This window comes from Mytilus galloprovincialis, chromosome 3 (genome assembly GCF_965363235.1).
Source record: "Mytilus galloprovincialis chromosome 3, xbMytGall1.hap1.1, whole genome shotgun sequence".
Lineage (NCBI taxonomy): Eukaryota > Metazoa > Mollusca > Bivalvia > Mytilida > Mytilidae > Mytilus > Mytilus galloprovincialis.
Window position 1 is genome coordinate 71,393,759 of NC_134840.1, and position 19,072 is coordinate 71,412,830.

Genomic DNA, 19,072 nt, shown 5'->3' on the forward strand with positions numbered 1-19,072 from the left:
ACTTTTATTGATTGGACAGCTGTTTTTCCATTAGCCAATCAAAAAGCCTGATTTATTTTTGTCTTTGGCGGAATATTTGATATTTCTACTTTCTGTTCGAAGAGGGGACAAGAGAACCAGAAATGCTGAAAACTTAGTGCTTTACAGAAAACTAAGAACACAATAATTTGTTTCTCAACAATCAAAAGCATCAGGTGATTTATTAGCCTTTTTAAGAAAGAGCTGATATATGTTTATACAATTTGGAAATCAAATTTAAAAACTGAAGAAATGAAAATATTTAGCACTCCATTGGTACACTGCCACTAAATTATTTCTTGACCTACATGTTTATATCATCATCTACCAGAGACTTCAAGTCATCATACATCCTTTAACTGTTTGTGAACACATATCGTCTGTATACTGAGTATAAACTGAGACTACTATAACACCAGACCTGCCAACTTTTAAAAATCTCCATGGGGGATTTAGTGCGTGACCAGATTTTTAAGGGTTACAATTTTTGCGATGTTTCTGTTTGCATTGTTTTTTACTCCTAAAATAGTCTCATTTCTCTTCTTTTTACTTCTGGTATACAAATGATAAGCTTGGAGGCCTTGGTTTTTTTTCAATGGCATTTTTCTCCTTTCTTCCAAAATAACTGAAGAATAGAGAAAAATGGCATTAAAAATAAAGGATTCAAAGTAGAGACCCCTCTTTTCCCCCTCCAAAGTCCTTCTTATCTAAGAACCATGACTGAAAAGACCTAAACTTACATGTCCTAAAGTTAGAAGGATGAATACAGATTTTGATTTAGTTTTATCAGAGAAAATAGATAAAATGTGAGTTATTTTTCTTTGTATTCAGAGGTGCTCTTACCAGCGGAGGCTTATACAGTAACACAGTAGTAGTGATAATGAAATGGCGTCGATTTTAAATCAACAAACACATGACGTCTGGATTTAAAAATTAAACGGATTTCAAGATAAACGATGTTTTCTTGAGAGTTCATTACAGTTCTTATCTTTCAATTAATTATGATTTTGTTGTGGAACTACGGCAATCGTTGCAAATTGTGCTTGTATGATAAATTGATTAAAATTTAAAGGCTGTGACTCACTCTGACCAAATTTGTGTTTACAAATTAGTTTTGAGGATTTTTATGACCCATTAGGTAATATGATTACATACAACAACTAATTATGACACCTGTTGTGACTGTTGATTAGTGTAGGGTTGTTAACTTGATATAATATATCCCCAGGTAAAAATTTTTAAAATTGATCAGAAAAACTTTAAAATCGGTAACCAATAACTTTTTTCGGTATATTTTGTGAAAATCGGGATTTTGACTAGTTTTACAATCCTGATATCAGGATTCGGGTTGAGGGATGAAAATGGGGATGAAACCGCGAAAATTGGGATAGTTGCCAGGTCTGTAACACACGTCATGTGTTATAGTAGTCTCAGGTATAAATAGGACCGTAACTAGGCCTCAAAAGCTTGGTTAAAAGCTCATTAGAGCTTATAAATGTTTGTATACCTTGCCGACTCTTAATAAAGCTTATTTAATCATATTTATATTTACTCAGGAATAGTTTTAGATGATTTTATAAGTATGAATTTAAATGTAATTCAATACATTTTTTTTTATCTTTCAGATAATGCCACCCAAGGCAAAGGCAGGCTCTGGTATGTGTTATTGGGCAGTAAAATAAAATCACATTGATAAATAAAAAAAGAACCATTACCCATATATTTATATGTTGTAGTTTTAAGTGAGAAATAAAGTGCAAGTTCCAGCCCTGCTCATGGAGGAAGTAAAGAATTAAATCCACCCTAAACATCATAAGGTTGATTTTCTAGGCACTAATATATATGTCATTTATGTATAATTGAATATTTTGATATACTACAAACTTTTATCTATATGATTAAAATTTTGATGTAAGATATGAAATTATAAGGAATTGCTGTACAACTACAAAATTATGCATTAACCCTAATGATGCTTTTTGGTGCCACCCCCTTTACCCCATGATGACGCCTGTATAGTTCCTCGATCAGTTGTAATGCTTGCGACTCACTTTTTCTTAAAAAAAATGTGTATCAGACTTAATAAAATTTGTATCTAATATAAAAAGGATATTCATTAGAATATCTGACTTAATTTCATTGATGAAATATTTGTTTTTAATACTTTAAAACTGATGATTTTTTTTGATTGAAAAAATCCTATACAAATTCAGTGTGTAAAAAAAAAATCCACAGAGGAAAGGGTCATAACTCTAAATTGAAGACATTTATGTTCTATTTTGATCATGTTGATACTGTTTTAAACTAATAGACAACATTTCAAGTGGACAAGATAAGAATACAGTCATTTACATATATGTATATAATCATCATGAAATGCCCTGGTTTCTAACAGTTACTTGTCTGCATTAACAAAACATGTCAACTTTGTATATTCAAAGCATGATTTTATGTCAAGCTCCACATGTAAATAAGTTTGTCTTGTGTAGCAAAGATTTTATTTATAGCTCAAAAGAAAACCAGAGCTCCCAAAGCACATAAATTACCAGACCCATTTCCAAAAGGGGAATTACTGAAGGATTTTGGGAAAAAACATTGGCGCCTAGAAGAAGTGATTGGCCAGGGAGGATTTGGACTTATATATCTAGGTAAAATTTATATTATTGTTTGCTCAATTTTATTTGTTGGGATTCTGTAATGAATCATCTTTATCAAAGTAAATGATGGTATCAAAATTCCTAATTGCATTTTTGTCAATTATTACAGAAAGCATTGAAAATAAGAGTGACATAGACTTCTTGTACATGTATAATTCATAAATATGTATTGGCATTATTTAGTGTTCTAGCCAGGATTTGAAAACGGCAGGATGATAGTCAGAAAAAGGGCAATTTTATGCGTGAATGACATTAAAAAAAGGGCAATTTTACACGTAAATTTATACATCATTGAAAAGAGCCCAATTGTGTCTCATAATTAATTAACACATAATTTTATTATGCATTATTGAAACATCAAGTTTCAGTTGAAATGGAGTTGTGTAATTTAATTATTTTGGTTCATTATTTTATAGTTCATAAATTTATAGTCATCATGCTGAAATCCTCTTCAGAAACTGTTGCCTAACTCTGTATATTAAGCTGTCTTGTAGTTGCTGTCTGACACCTCAGCAATCTGACCAATCACATTTTTCAACATTGGGAATTCTTCATTGCACTTGATAAATCAGTTAATGGAAGTATAGATGCAAAATATAATTTCAAAATATTTATTTTTGAAGTGTATTCAAGTGAAAATAATTTAAATTAATATTCTAATGTGCATTTGCATTCAATTTGTTTTATAATCTTTTTACGAAAAGAAACATAAATTTAAGTAATATATTTTAAACAGGTGATAAATAAGGGGAAGTAATCAAATCTTTTGTCAAACTTTTTTGAAATTCACACAAATTATTTATGACTTAAATCTAAGGTAATTGGTGTTAATTAACAATGTGTTTGACACCAAAGCCATCAGGTAAAGCCTTACACTTAATTGGACAGCTTGCACAGGTAGCTGAACTTCCTGTTAATGGAACAATTACGATTTTACCAGTATTTTAAAGGCAGGGTGCTCGAGGAACAACAGAAAAAAAGCATAGCTGTCAATAAAAAAGAGCGGGCGCTGCACCCTGTTCAAACGTAGCTAGAACACTGTTACTGTTTACTTAAAATAGAGAGGGCAAATGGGGAATGTGTCAAAGAGCAGAAAACAGCTGAAAGCCACCAATGGGTCTTCAATACAGCGAGAAAATTAGTTACTTTCAATAATTTAAAAGGAGTCATTTAAGTTGTTCTTGTTAATTGTAAGAAATTAATTACAAAATAGTTACAATAGTAATTATGATGGATTTCATTAAAGTAAGAAATTGCAGCACAGTTTATGTACAGCATTTGTACAGGAAGAAATGTTGTGGGATCCCATATAGAAAAGAAGGAACTTAAAAAGAGATATTTCCAGATTAACAAGACAGGAGACAAATGCTGCATGAAACTGTTAAATTAATTAAATGACTATTGATGCAATTTATTATTTTTATGAACAGTACATACATGTATATACATTTAGGAGGATGTATATACATTTAGGAGGCGTATCGCTAAAAAAATTAAATACATGTTTTTGACAATTTGACAATTGATAAGATTTTAAAATATAAATTCAAATATATAATCAGTTTTATGGAATCACTCACCCTTTAAAAAAAATTATCAAATGTTGCAATAAAAATGACTTAGACTGTTTAAAAGAAAAGTGTTATCTAAGCTATCTGATCTGGTAATAGTAAAGCTAAAACCTAGATTCTGTATCTTTACAAACAGAGATTTGTGTGTTAACTTTTTTTAAATGCGTTGAGTGTCTGTTCATTGCTCTACATGATGTTTATTCTCATAATGGAATAAATTTTCAAATGTTTTTTTTTAATTCTTTTAGCTACCCTTGTAGATGGTACAAAAGATGAAACTTATGTTGTTAAAATTGTAAGTTCTGATTTACAAATGATTTAGAAGAAAAACATTATATTTTAAATACAGAGAGGGCTACAGTGTTTTATGATTTGTTACTTTTATATTTATTTTTTGGAAACTAACAAGGTAATTGTGCATACATGTATAATTTCTGCTTTTTAACTTTATTAAAACCCTTTGACATTTTCAATATGAATAATTTTTTCATCAAAAATATTTCTGCCTTATGAGAGTGTCAGCTATGTTCAAATGGAATAACCCTGATAACTTCTAATTCGTATCACAATTCACTTGTTTACATTGAGTTCCAGCTTCTGTGATGGGTCCCATCAAGATCGCCTAGTTTTGGAGTGCAGTTGTTTGATCAGAATTAACATATAAATATAACAATTGCTTAAACGTGTACAGCATATTGAGAATGCTTTTCATTTTCATTTGATATCCTCTTGACAGTACATTGAACAGATTTGTACATTAAACTGTTTTTGCTCTGTTCACCTGTGTGTAAAACTGATACCTGCAGGCGAAGTATTTAGATGAATTGCAATAAAATCTCAAATAATAATGTGGTAATAAGAAAAAAAAATCCTAATAGCCAAAATATATTTAGCCATGTATGTAAACATAATTTGATATTTCAGGAACCCATAGCTAATGGACCATTGTTCTGTGAACTCCATGTGTATCAGAGAGTAGCTAAACCAGAAATGGGTGAGTATGGACCCTTGTTCTGTGAACTCCATGTGTATCAGAGAGTAGCTAAACCAGAAATGGGTGAGTATGGACCCTTGTTCTGTGAACTCCATGTGTATCAGAGAGTAGCTAAACCAGAAATGGGTGAGTACAAGTACAGAAAAACTTACATGATAGTCAATCAACCTTATAATCAAAAATAGATATATGCTGCAGAAGGAATTGTGAACATATTGAAATATTTTAAAACAAAGTAAAAAAATATATTCTCATAAATCAAGCAGTAAGTATAAGACCCCCCTTCAAAAAAAATATTGTGGTAATAAGATTTATATGGAATTTAATTTTTTAGCTCACCTGGCCCGAAGGGCCAAGTGAGCTTTTCCCATCACTTTGCGTCCGGCGTCCGGCGTCGTCGTCCGTCGTCTGTCGTCCGTCGTCCGTCGTCGTTAACTTTTACAAAAATCTTCTCCTCTGAAACTACTGGGCCAAATTGAACCAAACTTGGCCACAATCATCATTGGGGTATCTAGTTTAAAAAATGTGTGGCGTGACCCGGTCAACCAACCAAGATGGCCGCCACGGCTAAAAATAGAACATAGGGGTAAAATGCAGTTTTTGGCTTATAACTCAAAAACCAAAGCACTTAGAGGAAATCTGACATGGGGGTAAATATGTTTATCAGGTCAGGATCTATCTGCCCTGAAATTTTCAGATGAATCGGTCAACCCGTTGTTGGGTTGCTGCCCCTGAATTGGTCATTTTGAGGAAATTTTGCTGTTTTTGGTTATTATCTTGAATATTATTATAGATAGAGATAAACTGTAAACAGCAATAATGTTCGGCAAAGTTAGATTTACAAATAAGTCAACATGACCGAAATGGTCAGTTGACCCCTTTAGGAGTTATTGCCCTTTATAGTCAATTTTTAACCATTTTTCATAAATCTAAGTAATCTTTTACAAAAATCTTCTCCTCTGAAACTACTGGGCCAAATTAATCCAAACTTGGCCACAATCATCTTTGGGGTATCTAGTTCAAAAAATGTGTGGCGTGACCCGGTCAACCAACCAAGATGGCCGCCACGGCTAAAAATAGAACATAGGGGTAAAATGCAGTTTTTGGCTTATAACTCAAAAACCAAAGCATTTAGAGGAAATCTGATGTGGGGTAAAAATGTTTATCAGGTCAAGATCTATCTGCCCTGAAATTTTCAGATGAATCGGTCAACCTGTTGTTGGGTTGCTGCCCCTGAATTGGTAATTTTGAGGAAATTTTGCCGTTTTTGGTTATTATCTTGAATATTATTATAGATAGAGATAAACTGTAAACAGCAATAATGTTCATCAAAGCATGGAAGTATAATACTTCCATGATCAAAGTAAGATTTACAAATAAGTCAATATGGCCGAAATGGTCAGTTGACCCCTTTAGGAGTTATTGCCCTTTATAGTCAATTTTTAACCATTTTTCGTAAATCTTAGTTATCTTTTACAAAAATCTTCTCCTCTGAAACTACTGGGCCAAATTAATTCAAACTTGGCCACAATCATCTTTGAGGTACCTTGTTTGAAAAATGTGTCCGATGACCTGGCCATCCAACCAAGATGGCCACCACGGTTAAAAATAGAACAGGGGTAAAATGTAGTTTTTTGCTTATAACTCTGAAACCAAATCATTTAGAGGAAATCTGACAAGGAGTTAAATTGTTAATCAAGTCAATATATATCTGCCCTGAAATATTCAAATGAATTGGACAACCGGTTGTTGGGTTGCTGCCCTCCAATTGGTAATTTTTAAAGAAATTTTGCTGTTTTTGGTTATTATCTTGAATACTATTATAGATAGCGATAAACTGTAAACAGCGATAATGTTCATCAAAGTAAGATCTACAAATAAGTCCACATGACCTAAATGGTCAATTGACCCCTTAAGGAGTTATTGCCCTTTATAGTAAATTTTTAACAATTTTCATTAATTTGGTATATTTATGTAAATTTTTACCAAATATTTTTCTCTGTTACTAATGGGCAAAATTCATTATATATATAATTGTAAGAAGCAAGAATGTTCAGTAAAGTGAGAACTTCAAACACATCACCATCACCAAAATACAATTTTGTCATGAATCCATTTGTGTCCTTTGTTTAATATGCACATAGACCAAGGTGAGCGACACAGGCTCTTTAGAGCCTCTAGTTTTACTTAAAAGCAAGCAGAAATTTTATAAAAAGATGTGAAACAAAACAGCAATTCTGCAGAAATTTGATTTTTTTCCTAGCTGTTGGCTTATTCATGTGATTGTTACCACAACTAAGCTTTTATCATTTACTAATTATTGTTTAGTATTTTAATTTACAATTCCTAAATATACTGAAACCAACTATGCTTTAATATCAGAATGCTGCCAAATTTTAAATTATTAACAAATAGATTTTGATAATATTTCAGTTGATGAATGGTGCAAAGCAAAAAAGATGAAATACTTAGGAGTACCTAAGTATATCAGCAGTGGAACACATACACGAGGGAAAGAGACATTTAGATTTATGGTGATGGAAAGATTTGGTACAGATGTACAAAAAATATTTGAAAAGAGTGGTAAAACATTTTCCAGGCACACTGTGTGTGCATTGGCTCTTAGATTGGTAACTATTTTTTATTTGATAATCGTATTTATCGCTATTTTGTGCATTTTTCTTTTGATCTTTTTTTGTGATAATTTTCATATCATGCTTCTCGCTTGAGATGGAAAAATTATCGCTAGAAACTAAGGAGGCCATGTGGTGTTGCTAACGAAATTGACATGAAATTGACATGAAATTGACAACGTCGTCATAGGTAAAATAGCGATAAACAGATTATCATTGGTCATCTCAACTCGATTGCTTTTCTCACTTTCGCTGTACCAGCTCAAGCGAGAAAATCAATCTCGTTGAGATGATCAACGATAATCTATAATTATCATCAAAGAATGAATATTTAATAAATTTTTAAGATACAAGACAAAACATACAATTTGGACACCATTTTACAAACTTACCTAGAAATGGTAAAGACTTTTATGCATGTGCAATTGTAACAAGTGTAATATATGATAGGAAATTTGAACACAATCTATAAATGTATTATTTATAAATATGACATGGATGAAAGCAGGACAATATCATGTCAGAATTGAGTAATTTGAAGAGACACATTTGGAATATTAATCAATTGTTACAATTACATGGCAAACAAAATAATTTAACATCACCTCATGTAAATGTCCTACCAGTCATCTGATAATTTCTTGGTTAATTTATTTTTATACTGCACCTACGATAGTAGAGGGGCATTATGTTTTCTGGTCTGTGTGTCCGTTTGTTCGTTCATCCGTCTGTCCCACTTCAGGTTAAAGTTTTTGGTCTAGGTAGTTTTGTATGAAGTTGAATTCCCAACAACTTGAAACTTAGTACACATTGTCCCTATGATATGATCTTTCTAATGTTCATGCCAAACAAGAGCTTTTATCCCAATTTTAGGGTTCACTAAACATAGAAAATGATAGTGCGGATGGGGCATCTGTGTACTAGGGACACATTCTTGTTTTTTGTTTGTTTGGTTTTGTCCATGTGTTATTGTGCTAACATTTTACATGCAGAAATATGATTGATTTTTTGTGTCTTTCTTATTTCAGCTAGATACATTAGAATACTTACATAATAAAGGTTATGCCCATGCTGACATTAAAGCTTCTAATTTACTGACTGGCTTCAGTCATGGAAAAGAACAACCAAACCAGGTAATATAGAATATACTAAATTCTGTCAATTATTGTATAGTTCAATTTACTATTTTGAGAATTAAAATATGGTTTTGAAAAATTTAATTTAACAAACCAAAAAATCAAAAGTTTGCTGATAAATTCGAATAAAAAGTATCCTATTTTGAAAAGTTGCTGACAGCAAAGATATATTTTACTTTAGGGTTGTTCAATCAAAATAAATGTAGCAGGATAGGAAGAAATTATATTTTAGACAGATGATTTGTTGGTGTTATGCCCATTTAATGTCTGCAAAATTGGTGAAAAAAAAGCTAGTCGTTTCTTGTGTATATTTTTTTTTTAAGTCCCTGCCTATATTTACCAATTCTCCCAGATCAATTTAATGAAATAACTATTTTTTTCAACTGTTACTAAAAAACAGGAATTAAATATCTACTAGGGTAGACAGTGATTGGCTTCTGACACTGCTATTAATCAAAATCAAAGCTTTTCTGGTTTCTGCTATTTGGGTATCAATTTCAAAATATATCTAGCTAAATTTGACAGCAGTTCTAAAAGATTTGATAATTTTGGTTGGAAAAATGTCTTACTGCCAAAACTTATATTACTAATATTTCAATAATGAATTTTGGTACACTTTCTTTAAATCTTTCAATTTTCAAACATATTTTTACCAGGTATATCTAGTTGATTTTGGATTAGCTTACAAATTTTACTGTGATGGTGTTCATAAAGAATATAAAGAGGATCCTAAACGATGCCATGATGGCACAGTAGAATTCACAAGTACAGATGCTCATAAAGGAGTAGGTCAGTATCAATTAACAAGGAAGCTAAAACTCAGTCATCAAATACTATTATCTAGCAACTACAAGTAGTTCTGCAATTGAATTTTATTCTTCACATAACATATTTACACTGTATTAAATCATCAGTCAGCAGGAATAAAAGGAATTAAAAGTTATGTGACAGCAAACCAAATACAAAAAAAAGCATAATCTGGAGATCATTGTATTATATCATCAGTTAGCAGGAATAAGAAGATATGCAACTCAACAGCATATCAAATACACAAAAATAATCAGTTAGCAGGAATAAGAAGATATACAACAGCAAATCAAATACAAAAAAAACCCATAATTTAGAGTTCAACCAATGGTCTCCAACAAAAGACAGGTGCCTGTAAAAATATCAGCTCAAAATCATACTGAGGCTAAAAAGGTTGAGAATAATACCTTATTTGTATTAAAGTTATTCATTCAAGATATTTTTGTAATGGAACAAGAGACTTTACACCCATGTAGTCACTGTGCTTGGTTGTTGTTTTTTTTTTTTTTTTTTATATTGAACAACACATGCTGTTAATATTTTTTATGCCCCACCTACGATATTAGAGGGGCATTATGTTTTCTGGTCTGTGCCTCCGTTTGTCCGTTCGTTCGTTCGTGCGTCCATTCGTTCGTTTCAGGTTAATGTTTTTGGTCAAGGTAGTTTTTGATGAAGTTGAAGTCCAATCAACTTGAAACTTAGTACATATGTTCCCTATGATATGATCTTTCTAATTTTAATTCCAAATTAAAGTTTTGACCCCAATTTCATGGTCCACTGAACATAGAAAATGATAGTGCGAGTGGGGCATCCGTCTACTATGGACACATTCTTGTTTGTTTTGGCATATTACTCTGCTTCTATTGTAACATATGATTTGATATTTGGTCTCAAATTAATGAAGACATGATATATTGCCAATACTTTATTGTTTATTACCATTAGCTGCATCTAGAAGAGGTGATATGGAGATCGTAGGATTTTGCTTGTTACAGTGGCTATGTTCACGGCTTCCCTGGGAAAATAATTTAGAAAATAAAGATTATGTAAGAGATTCCAAAATAAAGTAAGCTTTATTTATTTCATGTAAATTTATGTAGATAAGCCTTTAGACATATTTAGAAAGTGAAAGGTTATACGAAGAGAATTAATGTATTAGTTACACCTTGAGGGTGTTAGCCCAAATTTGTATATCTAATTTACACCAAGATATTGTTGTCTATGCAGAATGTTAGTTTTCAATAATTTAGGAGGAGTTCCTTCAGCGATTTGACTACATGATAAAAAAAGATATCCAATTTCATTCACCAACATCTTGGTGTAAGTATCGTTAATTGTAATAAAAAGGAATGAAAAAAAAAATTCTTTATTTAATTCTTCATATTATGTTCGTGCTAATATCATTATATTGTACACCTTTTTATTTTTGCATATTTTTTTCTTCAGATATATGAAAGATATACCCGGTTTGATAAAGGCATGTTTTCCTTCTGGTTCCCATCCAGGTAATTTCTTTTTATGCCCCGTCTACGATAGTAGTAGGGGCATTATGTTTTCTGGTCTGTGCGTCCGTTCGTCCGTCTGTTCGTTCGTCCGTCCGTTCGTCCGTTCGTCCGTCTGTCCCATGTCAGGTTAAAGTTTTTGGTCAAGGTAGTTTTTGATGAAGTTGAAGTCCAATCAACTTGAAACTTAGTACACATGTTCCTTATGATATGATCTTTCTAATTTAAATGCCAAATTAGAGTTTTGACCCCAATTTTACGGTTCACTGATAGAAAATGATAGTGCAAATTTCAGGTTAAAGTTTTTGGCTTCAGGTTAAAGTTTTTGGTCAAGGTAGTTTTTGATGAAGTTGAAGTCCAATCAACTTGAAACTTAGTATACATGTGCCCTATGATATGATCTTTCTAATTTAAATGCCAAATTAGAGTTTTGACCCCAATTTTACGGTTCACTGAACATAGAAAATGATAGTGCAAATTTCAGGTTAAAGTTTTTGGTCAAGGTAGTTTTTGATGAAGTTGAAGTCCAATCAACTTGAAACTTAGTATACATGTGCCCTATGATATGATCTTTCTAATTTAAATGCCAAATTAGAGTTTTGACCCCAATTTTACGGTTCACTGAACATAGAAAATGATAGTGCAAATTTCAGGTTAAAGTTTTTGGCTTCAGGTTAAAGTTTTTGGTCAAGGTAGTTTTTGATGAAGTTGAAGTCCAATCAACTTGAAACTTAGTATACATGTGCCCTATGATATGATCTTTCTAATTTAAATGCCAAATTAGAGTTTTGACCCCAATTTTACGGTTCACTGAACATAGAAAATGATAGTGCAAATTTCAGGTTAAAGTTTTTGGTCAAGGTAGTTTTTGATAAAGTAGAAGTCCAATCAACTTGAAACTTAGTATACATGTGCCCTTTGATAAGATCATTCTAATTTTAATGCCAAATTAGAGAATTTATTCCAATTTCACAGTCCTTTAAACATAGAAAATGATAGTGTGAGTGGGGCATCCGTGTACTGTGGACACATTCTTGTTATAATAAGTAAAAATAACAATTTTTCAATTAAAAAATCCTGTCTGAAATGGATGAGCACCAAATCTAATGTCCTATGTACAGTGCCATACTGTCTTACTCTCTGTACCATTGAAACAGCTCTCTAAGAAGCCTGTATGCACATGGCTTGTGGCAAATGTTCAATTTCTGTCTGTCCAAACAAGTCTCATTTTCTAGTGGAAGTCCAAATTTCCTATCATTTATTCTGCAAGACCTGCCTATTGTTTTGTTTTTTTGTTCCCTTCTTGAATATGCATGAAATATTTGCAACAGGACGTTAAGCAAGCAAGCAACAATCAATCAATTAAAATTCACTAGATTTTAAAGAACCTGCAAAATATTCAATAATCAAGGATGAATGATCTTTACTAGTTCACTGAACTTTACAATACATTATATAGGTTAAAGAAAAATCAGGGGAAAAAATTATGCATGTGTATGAATTTAAATATGATAATCATTTATTTTGTGTTTACAGATGAAATAACTAAATACTTAACATATGTATCAAAAATGAAATATGAAGATGTTCCAGACTACAATAAACTTAGAACTATATTTCGTGGAGGAATTTCTGGGAAAGATGAATGGAAAATAGATTTACCACTCAGTGTAGCAAGCGCATCTAAGAAGGTTAGTTATATATCCATTAAGTTACTAAGGTACGAGTTTAGTTTGGAAACCACTTTTATAAGATCTTAGATTTATTTGTCCACTACTTTTGAAACAAAAGTTTGAATTTACATAATCTGTCTTACTTTCATACCCTTGCTTCAAATGGTGGATATACTTATTTCCCTCCTTCTGTTTGTTTATCTGTAATACCCTCTGTCTCATATTTCCTAACAACTAAAAGTCATAGCTACTTGATATATGGTACAAAGTTTTCTCTGGTTTTGCCATTCTGTGATATGTTTACAGTTCTTTCATTATTCTACTTCCTGTGTGCCTGTAAACTTATATCTTTTATATAATAGTAGATTTCCTCACTAGAAATTATATTTGCACATCTTTTTATGCCCCATTTATGGGCATTATGTTTTCTGGTCTGTGCGTCCGTTCGTCCGTCTGTTCGTTCGTCCGTTCGTCCGTCTGTCCCGCTTCAGGTTAAAGTTTTTGGTCGAGGTAGTTTTTGATGAAGTTGAAGTCCAATCAACTTGAAACTTAGTATACATGTGCCCTATGATATGATCTTTCTAATTTAAATGCCAAATTAGAGTTTTGACCCCAATTTTACGGTTCACTGAACATAGAAAATGATAGTGCAAATTTCAGGTTAAAGTTTTTGGCTTCAGGTTAAAGTTTTTGGTCAAGGTAGTTTTTGATGAAGTTGAAGTCCAATCAACTTGAAACTTAGTATACATGTGCCCTATGATATGATCTTTCTAATTTAAATGCCAAATTAGAGTTTTTACCCCAATTTTACGGTTCACTGAACATAGAAAATGATAGTGCAAATTTCAGGTTAAAGTTTTTGGTCAAGGTAGTTTTTGATGAAGTTGAAGTCCAATCAACTTGAAACTTAGTATACATGTGCCCTATGATATGATCTTTCTAATTTAAATGCCAAATTAGAGTTTTGACCCCAATTTTACGGTTCACTGAACATAGAAAATGATAGTGCAAATTTCAGGTTAAAGTTTTTGGCTTCAGGTTAAAGTTTTTGGTCAAGGTAGTTTTTGATGAAGTTGAAGTCCAATCAACTTGAAACTTAGTATACATGTGCCCTATGATATGATCTTTCTAATTTAAATGCCAAATTAGAGTTTTGACCCCAATTTTACGGTTCACTGAACATAGAAAATGATAGTGCAAATTTCAGGTTAAAGTTTTTGGTCAAGGTAGTTTTTGATAAAGTAGAAGTCCAATCAACTTGAAACTTAGTATACATGTTCCCTTTGATAAGATCATTCTAATTTTAATGCCAAATTAGAGAATTTATTCCAATTTCACAGTCCTTTAAACATAGAAAATGATAGTGTGAGTGGGGCATCCGTGTACTGTGGACACATTCTTGTTTTATATAAAATAAAAAATTACATCACTGTGTTAGACTATATGGACTTTTACAATTTTGAGAGACTATTAAAAAATATATATCTTTAAAAAATATATACCTTTTTAACAATATTTTGGTCAAGATCAGGTGAATTACAGGTAGATATCAAGATCCAGTCCTTTTAAAAGAGGACCCCATAATCCCTAATGTTGTTTTAGTCTAATTACCAAATGTTGGAGAAACGTGACCACACTGAAAAAAGATAGTTTTTTAAACTTTTTTTTCAAAAGGGCACAGAGGGGCGCAGGGGCCAAAAAAAAGCAGAGGGGCGCAAAATTTCGGGAGCGGGGCGCGGCGCCCCTCCATTTCATGCTAGCTTGAACACTGTCATTATAAGTTGGTACATTGTTATACTTTAGCGGTATATACAACTGATTATCACTCCATGTCACATTACTATAACAACATCAAGCACTATAACATGGCCACATGAAGTCAAGAAAGTAGCAATGGTTTCCAACAAAAATTCAAGAAGCTAAGACTAACTGTGGATTTGTTATTATTTGTTGAATACCAATTTTTTTGTAGATTTCGCGAGTACGAGTTAACCATGAAATTAAATGGTCAAAGAAATAACAAATTTATATATAAGGCTTGTATGCAGAATTTGGCAAAACTGCGACATTGAATATCCACAAACATGCAAGTTTTCTTACTTCATGAAAATTGGTACCTGCGGAATTTGAATGTATCCACAGTATTAGTTTTTCTTTATATTGAAATTATCTCTTTAACGGGGTCAATTACAGATAAAAACTTGCATTAAAATGAATTTATTAATAGCTTTGACCTTTTTTTAAAGAATTGGACTCAATTTTACATATCTTTATTTGAGAACACAAGTTAAGATGCAGAGACTGAAAATAATTAATTTGATATCAGACTTTATTGGAAATGAAAATTAAACAACAAAAGAATAACACTAAAAGTTTTATTCATTGTTTGAATTACCCTTTTTACCTTTGGTATTTCATTTCCAGACAGCACAGAAAAGGAAGAGTGCAGGAGAACCATTTTCTCCAGTTGAGAAAAAAGTAAAATCTGCAGCAAGAGTTACTAAAAAAGAGAAGGAATCTACTCCAAAGCCTAAAGCTGTTAAAAAGACAGTGAAAAATATTAAATCACCTTCTGCTAGCACACCAAGACAAATCAAATCACCTGTTAATACTCCCAAACATATAACATCTCCAAGAGCCACTGTGTCAAAGGTTGCCACACCAAAAATACCTGGAAAACCTGCTTCTAGACATGGAACGCCAAAATTAACACTTGCAGGAAGAAAAAGGTCAAGATCTAGGTCACCAGCACCAGCATCATCAAATGTAAAGAAAGGTGAAAACAATGCTTACAGTTCTAAACATTCAGAAGGTTATGATATGTCATCTTCAAAAAGTAGTTGTGTTATTTCATGATTTTGAAATGTTGTTTTTTAATTTCTGCAGTGGAAAGAATTTATTACAGAAAATGTATAACCCTCTCATTAAGAAATTTCATTATTTTAGGGACATCTAAACATCATTAAGTTTAATGTCTAACATCAATGTTGCTATTATAATTTTATATGTTTAATTCAACATGATAATATTTTTACATTATTATATGACCCCTTAACAATATGCTTAAAATCCACACTTTCATATTTAGAGTGAGGTTTCTAGATTTTCAAGTTTACTTTGATTTATTTTTAAGACTGGTAAGAATTTTATGAGCCTATGTAGCAGCTGCTATGTAGGCTTATTGCATTTAATGTCAATCTTATATTTCTTTTTCTGATTTCAATGTTTTATGTATAGATAGTGTACTATAATAATTTACAACATTTTAACGAATTCATACTATAATTGATTCAAACTAAAGCCAATAGGTATGTCTTGTGAAAATATTTGTATTTTAAGCTGGTTATGTAATTCATGAAATTGCTGTTGCTAATATCAGCTTTTTCGTCTAGTTCAGTTGCAGGTTGAGTGACAAAGTGAATGTGTAGCAGTAAAATTAATGATATATGTCCACAAAGCTGATTCTGTCTTTTATCAAATAAATATTTGTTTAAGTTTTTGGGATAGTTTTGGGGCTTTTACCTTTTAAATTTGGTCATAGTTGTTCCAGTTAACGTACATGGTACCCATGACAAATTCTGCCTTTTAGAGTAAATGATATATCCTAAGTTTTCAGACTAAAAGAGACAACCTATAAACAAATCAATATACAAAGTGTATCTAGCAGGTCAATTCTGATTTTTCTTCCAATTGTTGATACTGAAACAGTAAAGTTTTATTGTTTTTTTAAATGGTGATCACCTTTTAACACAAATTTTTTCTATGAAAAAGATGTGGTTCTTAGTAGCTGGAAAACATATTGATATTTGGATATAACAGACATGCTAATTTAAATTGTAGGTAGTCCCAAAAAGAGTACAAAAAGAAGGGTAAAGAGACGAAAAGCCGTTCAAACATCAGATGCGTCTATGCAGACATCACCAGGATTCTCCTCAGGGTCTGGTTGACTCCACAAGGGACCAATTTAAACAACTTGCCACTAAAATTTGTTAACTTGATATTTGAAAGTACATATAGAATACACTTGATATGTCAGAGTATCATTAAAGTAATGCTTGTTGCATTAAGTCACTCAGGGGGACAATATTTGACCACTACTGCAGTGATTTAGGTAGTCATTAGAAGTTTTAGTTTAATTTCAATTTTAATAAAAAAAATCCTTAGGACATTTCTCAAGAAGCTGATTTAAATTGTCTAATTTCTGCAGCACTATCAGAGAAAGGTAGAGTGAATGTGTCTTGTTCAACCACTGATTCTAATGTCAATGTATCTTGTCTTGCAAGAAAAACTGGCTATTATACCAGTAAAATAAATGTGGGAGGAATTTTATTTTTTTGAACATGAATGGTTTGTCATCAATGGTGTATTCCTGTTAGATGTATGAAATATTACTCATAGAAAGTATGTTGTTTTTTGGGTAGATTTTTGTAATTTCTTCCTACCCTACCTCATCAATCATATTGGACCACTATAAATATTATGCTTGTAGGCAGTTTTCAAATTATTAATTGCCAAGAAATTATAATATTGTTTGCCATTTTAACAATAATTTTAATAAATTTGATCAATTATTGGAAATGATAATAGAACGATTAATGATTCTTAATAATGAAAGGAGTTGGTTCCAAATACTAAGTGTTTATTACACGTTGATGTATTTTTACTGGAATTTTAGATAGATACAGGGACCACATTGGGGCTTTATCGAACCTACTCTTCACTTTAAAATACTTGTCAAATTGTAAAGAAAAATGTAAGCTCAAATTATGTAACAATTTTTTTTGTACTTATATCTTTGTCTCACTTCATCTGTTTATTATTTTTATCATTAAATCATTATCAGTTATTTGTATTGTCATCTGTGAAAGAAAGATAATCCATCATCTGAGGTACATTTTATAACACTGAATGTAAACATATGATTTATACTTGATGTCAGATTCAATTTTCTTTGTTCATTATGAAAACATCATTGGTTCGTGTGTTTTTGAATCTGTGATTACAGTACAGCTTTTGTATGTAAAAAATTATGGAAAATATTCATTTTCTCCGAAATCACTTGATTTAAGAGTGAGAATATAATTTTCACAGGTTTGCATTAATTATAAAATCCTTTTCTTGTATATATATTAAAACCACACTTATTTTACACTTAATATGCATAAACATCTGTATCATAAAGCCACATAAAATTGATTTTTGTACTCTCATTTCCATTATTTCTCATTTTTTCTTTGATATTTTGGTTTATTTTACATATTTAAATATTTCTATCAAATTTCTACCAATTTTGGTATAAATAAAATTAAATTAAATGCAAAAATATTTGTTGTATGGGAATATCAAATTTGATTTGTGTATAATGTTAATCTACTGTGTTACTGTAATGAATTATTATTTTGAAACCACAAAACGTTGTTATACATAAACATGTATACTTGATTCTTTAACTTAAAACTAATTGTAAAAAAATATCTGAAACAATATGTAACAATTGTTTGTAAAAAAATATCTGGAACAATATGTAACAATTGTTTGTAAAAAAATATCTGGAACAATATGTAACAATTGTTAGATAAGAAGTCAATAAAGGTATTAAAAAGATTTTTTGTTTTTCATTTTTTTGCAAATTTGTGCAATGACCATAGGAGTAGATGCCATCTATTTTTAAATAAAAAAAAACATAGGCCAATCAGAATGAAACTCGAAAATTGAAAAAAAATACTCAGAATATCACTAAACATTTGGCAATGTCCCCTTATTTTAGCAAACATGATTTTTTTGTCGAGCCTGCGACTTTTGTTGCAGAAAGCTCGACAGGGATAGTGATCCAGGGGCGGCAGCTTCAGCTAACTTCTTAAAAGCTTTATATTTAAGAAGGTGGAAAACCTGGATGCTTCATACTTTGTATATAGATGCCTCATGTTACGAAGTTTCCCTTAGTCACATGTCCAATGTCCTTGACCTCATTTTTATGGTTTAGTGACTACTTGAAAAAAAAGTTAAGATTTTTTGTAATGACGATTTCTCTCCTGTTATAAGTAATAGGATAACAATATTTGGTATGTGCATACCTTGCAA

At 31.4% G+C, this 19,072-nt stretch overlaps 1 protein-coding gene across 2 annotated transcripts; it reads left to right on the plus strand.

The window, feature by feature from the left end:
• Positions 1–24: 24 nt before the first annotated feature.
• On the plus strand, positions 25–18,595 carry LOC143068837 (serine/threonine-protein kinase VRK1-like). 2 transcript variants are annotated; one of them, XM_076243171.1, is made up of 13 exons: positions 25–194; positions 1,644–1,674; positions 2,526–2,666; positions 4,495–4,541; positions 5,171–5,240; positions 7,674–7,870; positions 8,902–9,006; positions 9,666–9,798; positions 10,762–10,882; positions 11,263–11,321; positions 12,855–13,009; positions 15,416–15,767; positions 16,832–18,595. In XM_076243171.1, exons 2-13 carry the CDS (start codon positions 1,647–1,649, stop codon positions 16,936–16,938), a joined length of 1,515 nt encoding a protein of 504 aa, XP_076099286.1. In that variant the 5' UTR covers positions 25–194; positions 1,644–1,646; the 3' UTR covers positions 16,939–18,595. The 2 variants fall into 2 exon arrangements, with proteins under 2 accessions (XP_076099286.1, XP_076099287.1); XM_076243172.1 differs by lacking the exons at positions 25–194; positions 1,644–1,674; positions 2,526–2,666; positions 4,495–4,541; positions 5,171–5,240 and adding an exon at positions 5,263–5,366.
• The last annotated feature ends 477 nt before the right edge of the window (positions 18,596–19,072 follow it).

What these genes read in the sequence shown, in the direction of transcription:
- LOC143068837 (XM_076243171.1), top strand. Translation starts at nt 1,647, where the DNA reads ATGCCACCCAAGGCAAAGGCAGGCTCTG. An exon ending in ATTTGGACTTATATATCTAG is followed by an intron (nt 2,667 to 4,494) that starts GTAAAATTTATA and finishes TAATTCTTTTAG; the next exon opens with CTACCCTTGTAGATGGTACA. An exon ending in TCCTTCTGGTTCCCATCCAG is followed by an intron (nt 11,322 to 12,854) that starts GTAATTTCTTTT and finishes TTGTGTTTACAG; the next exon opens with ATGAAATAACTAAATACTTA.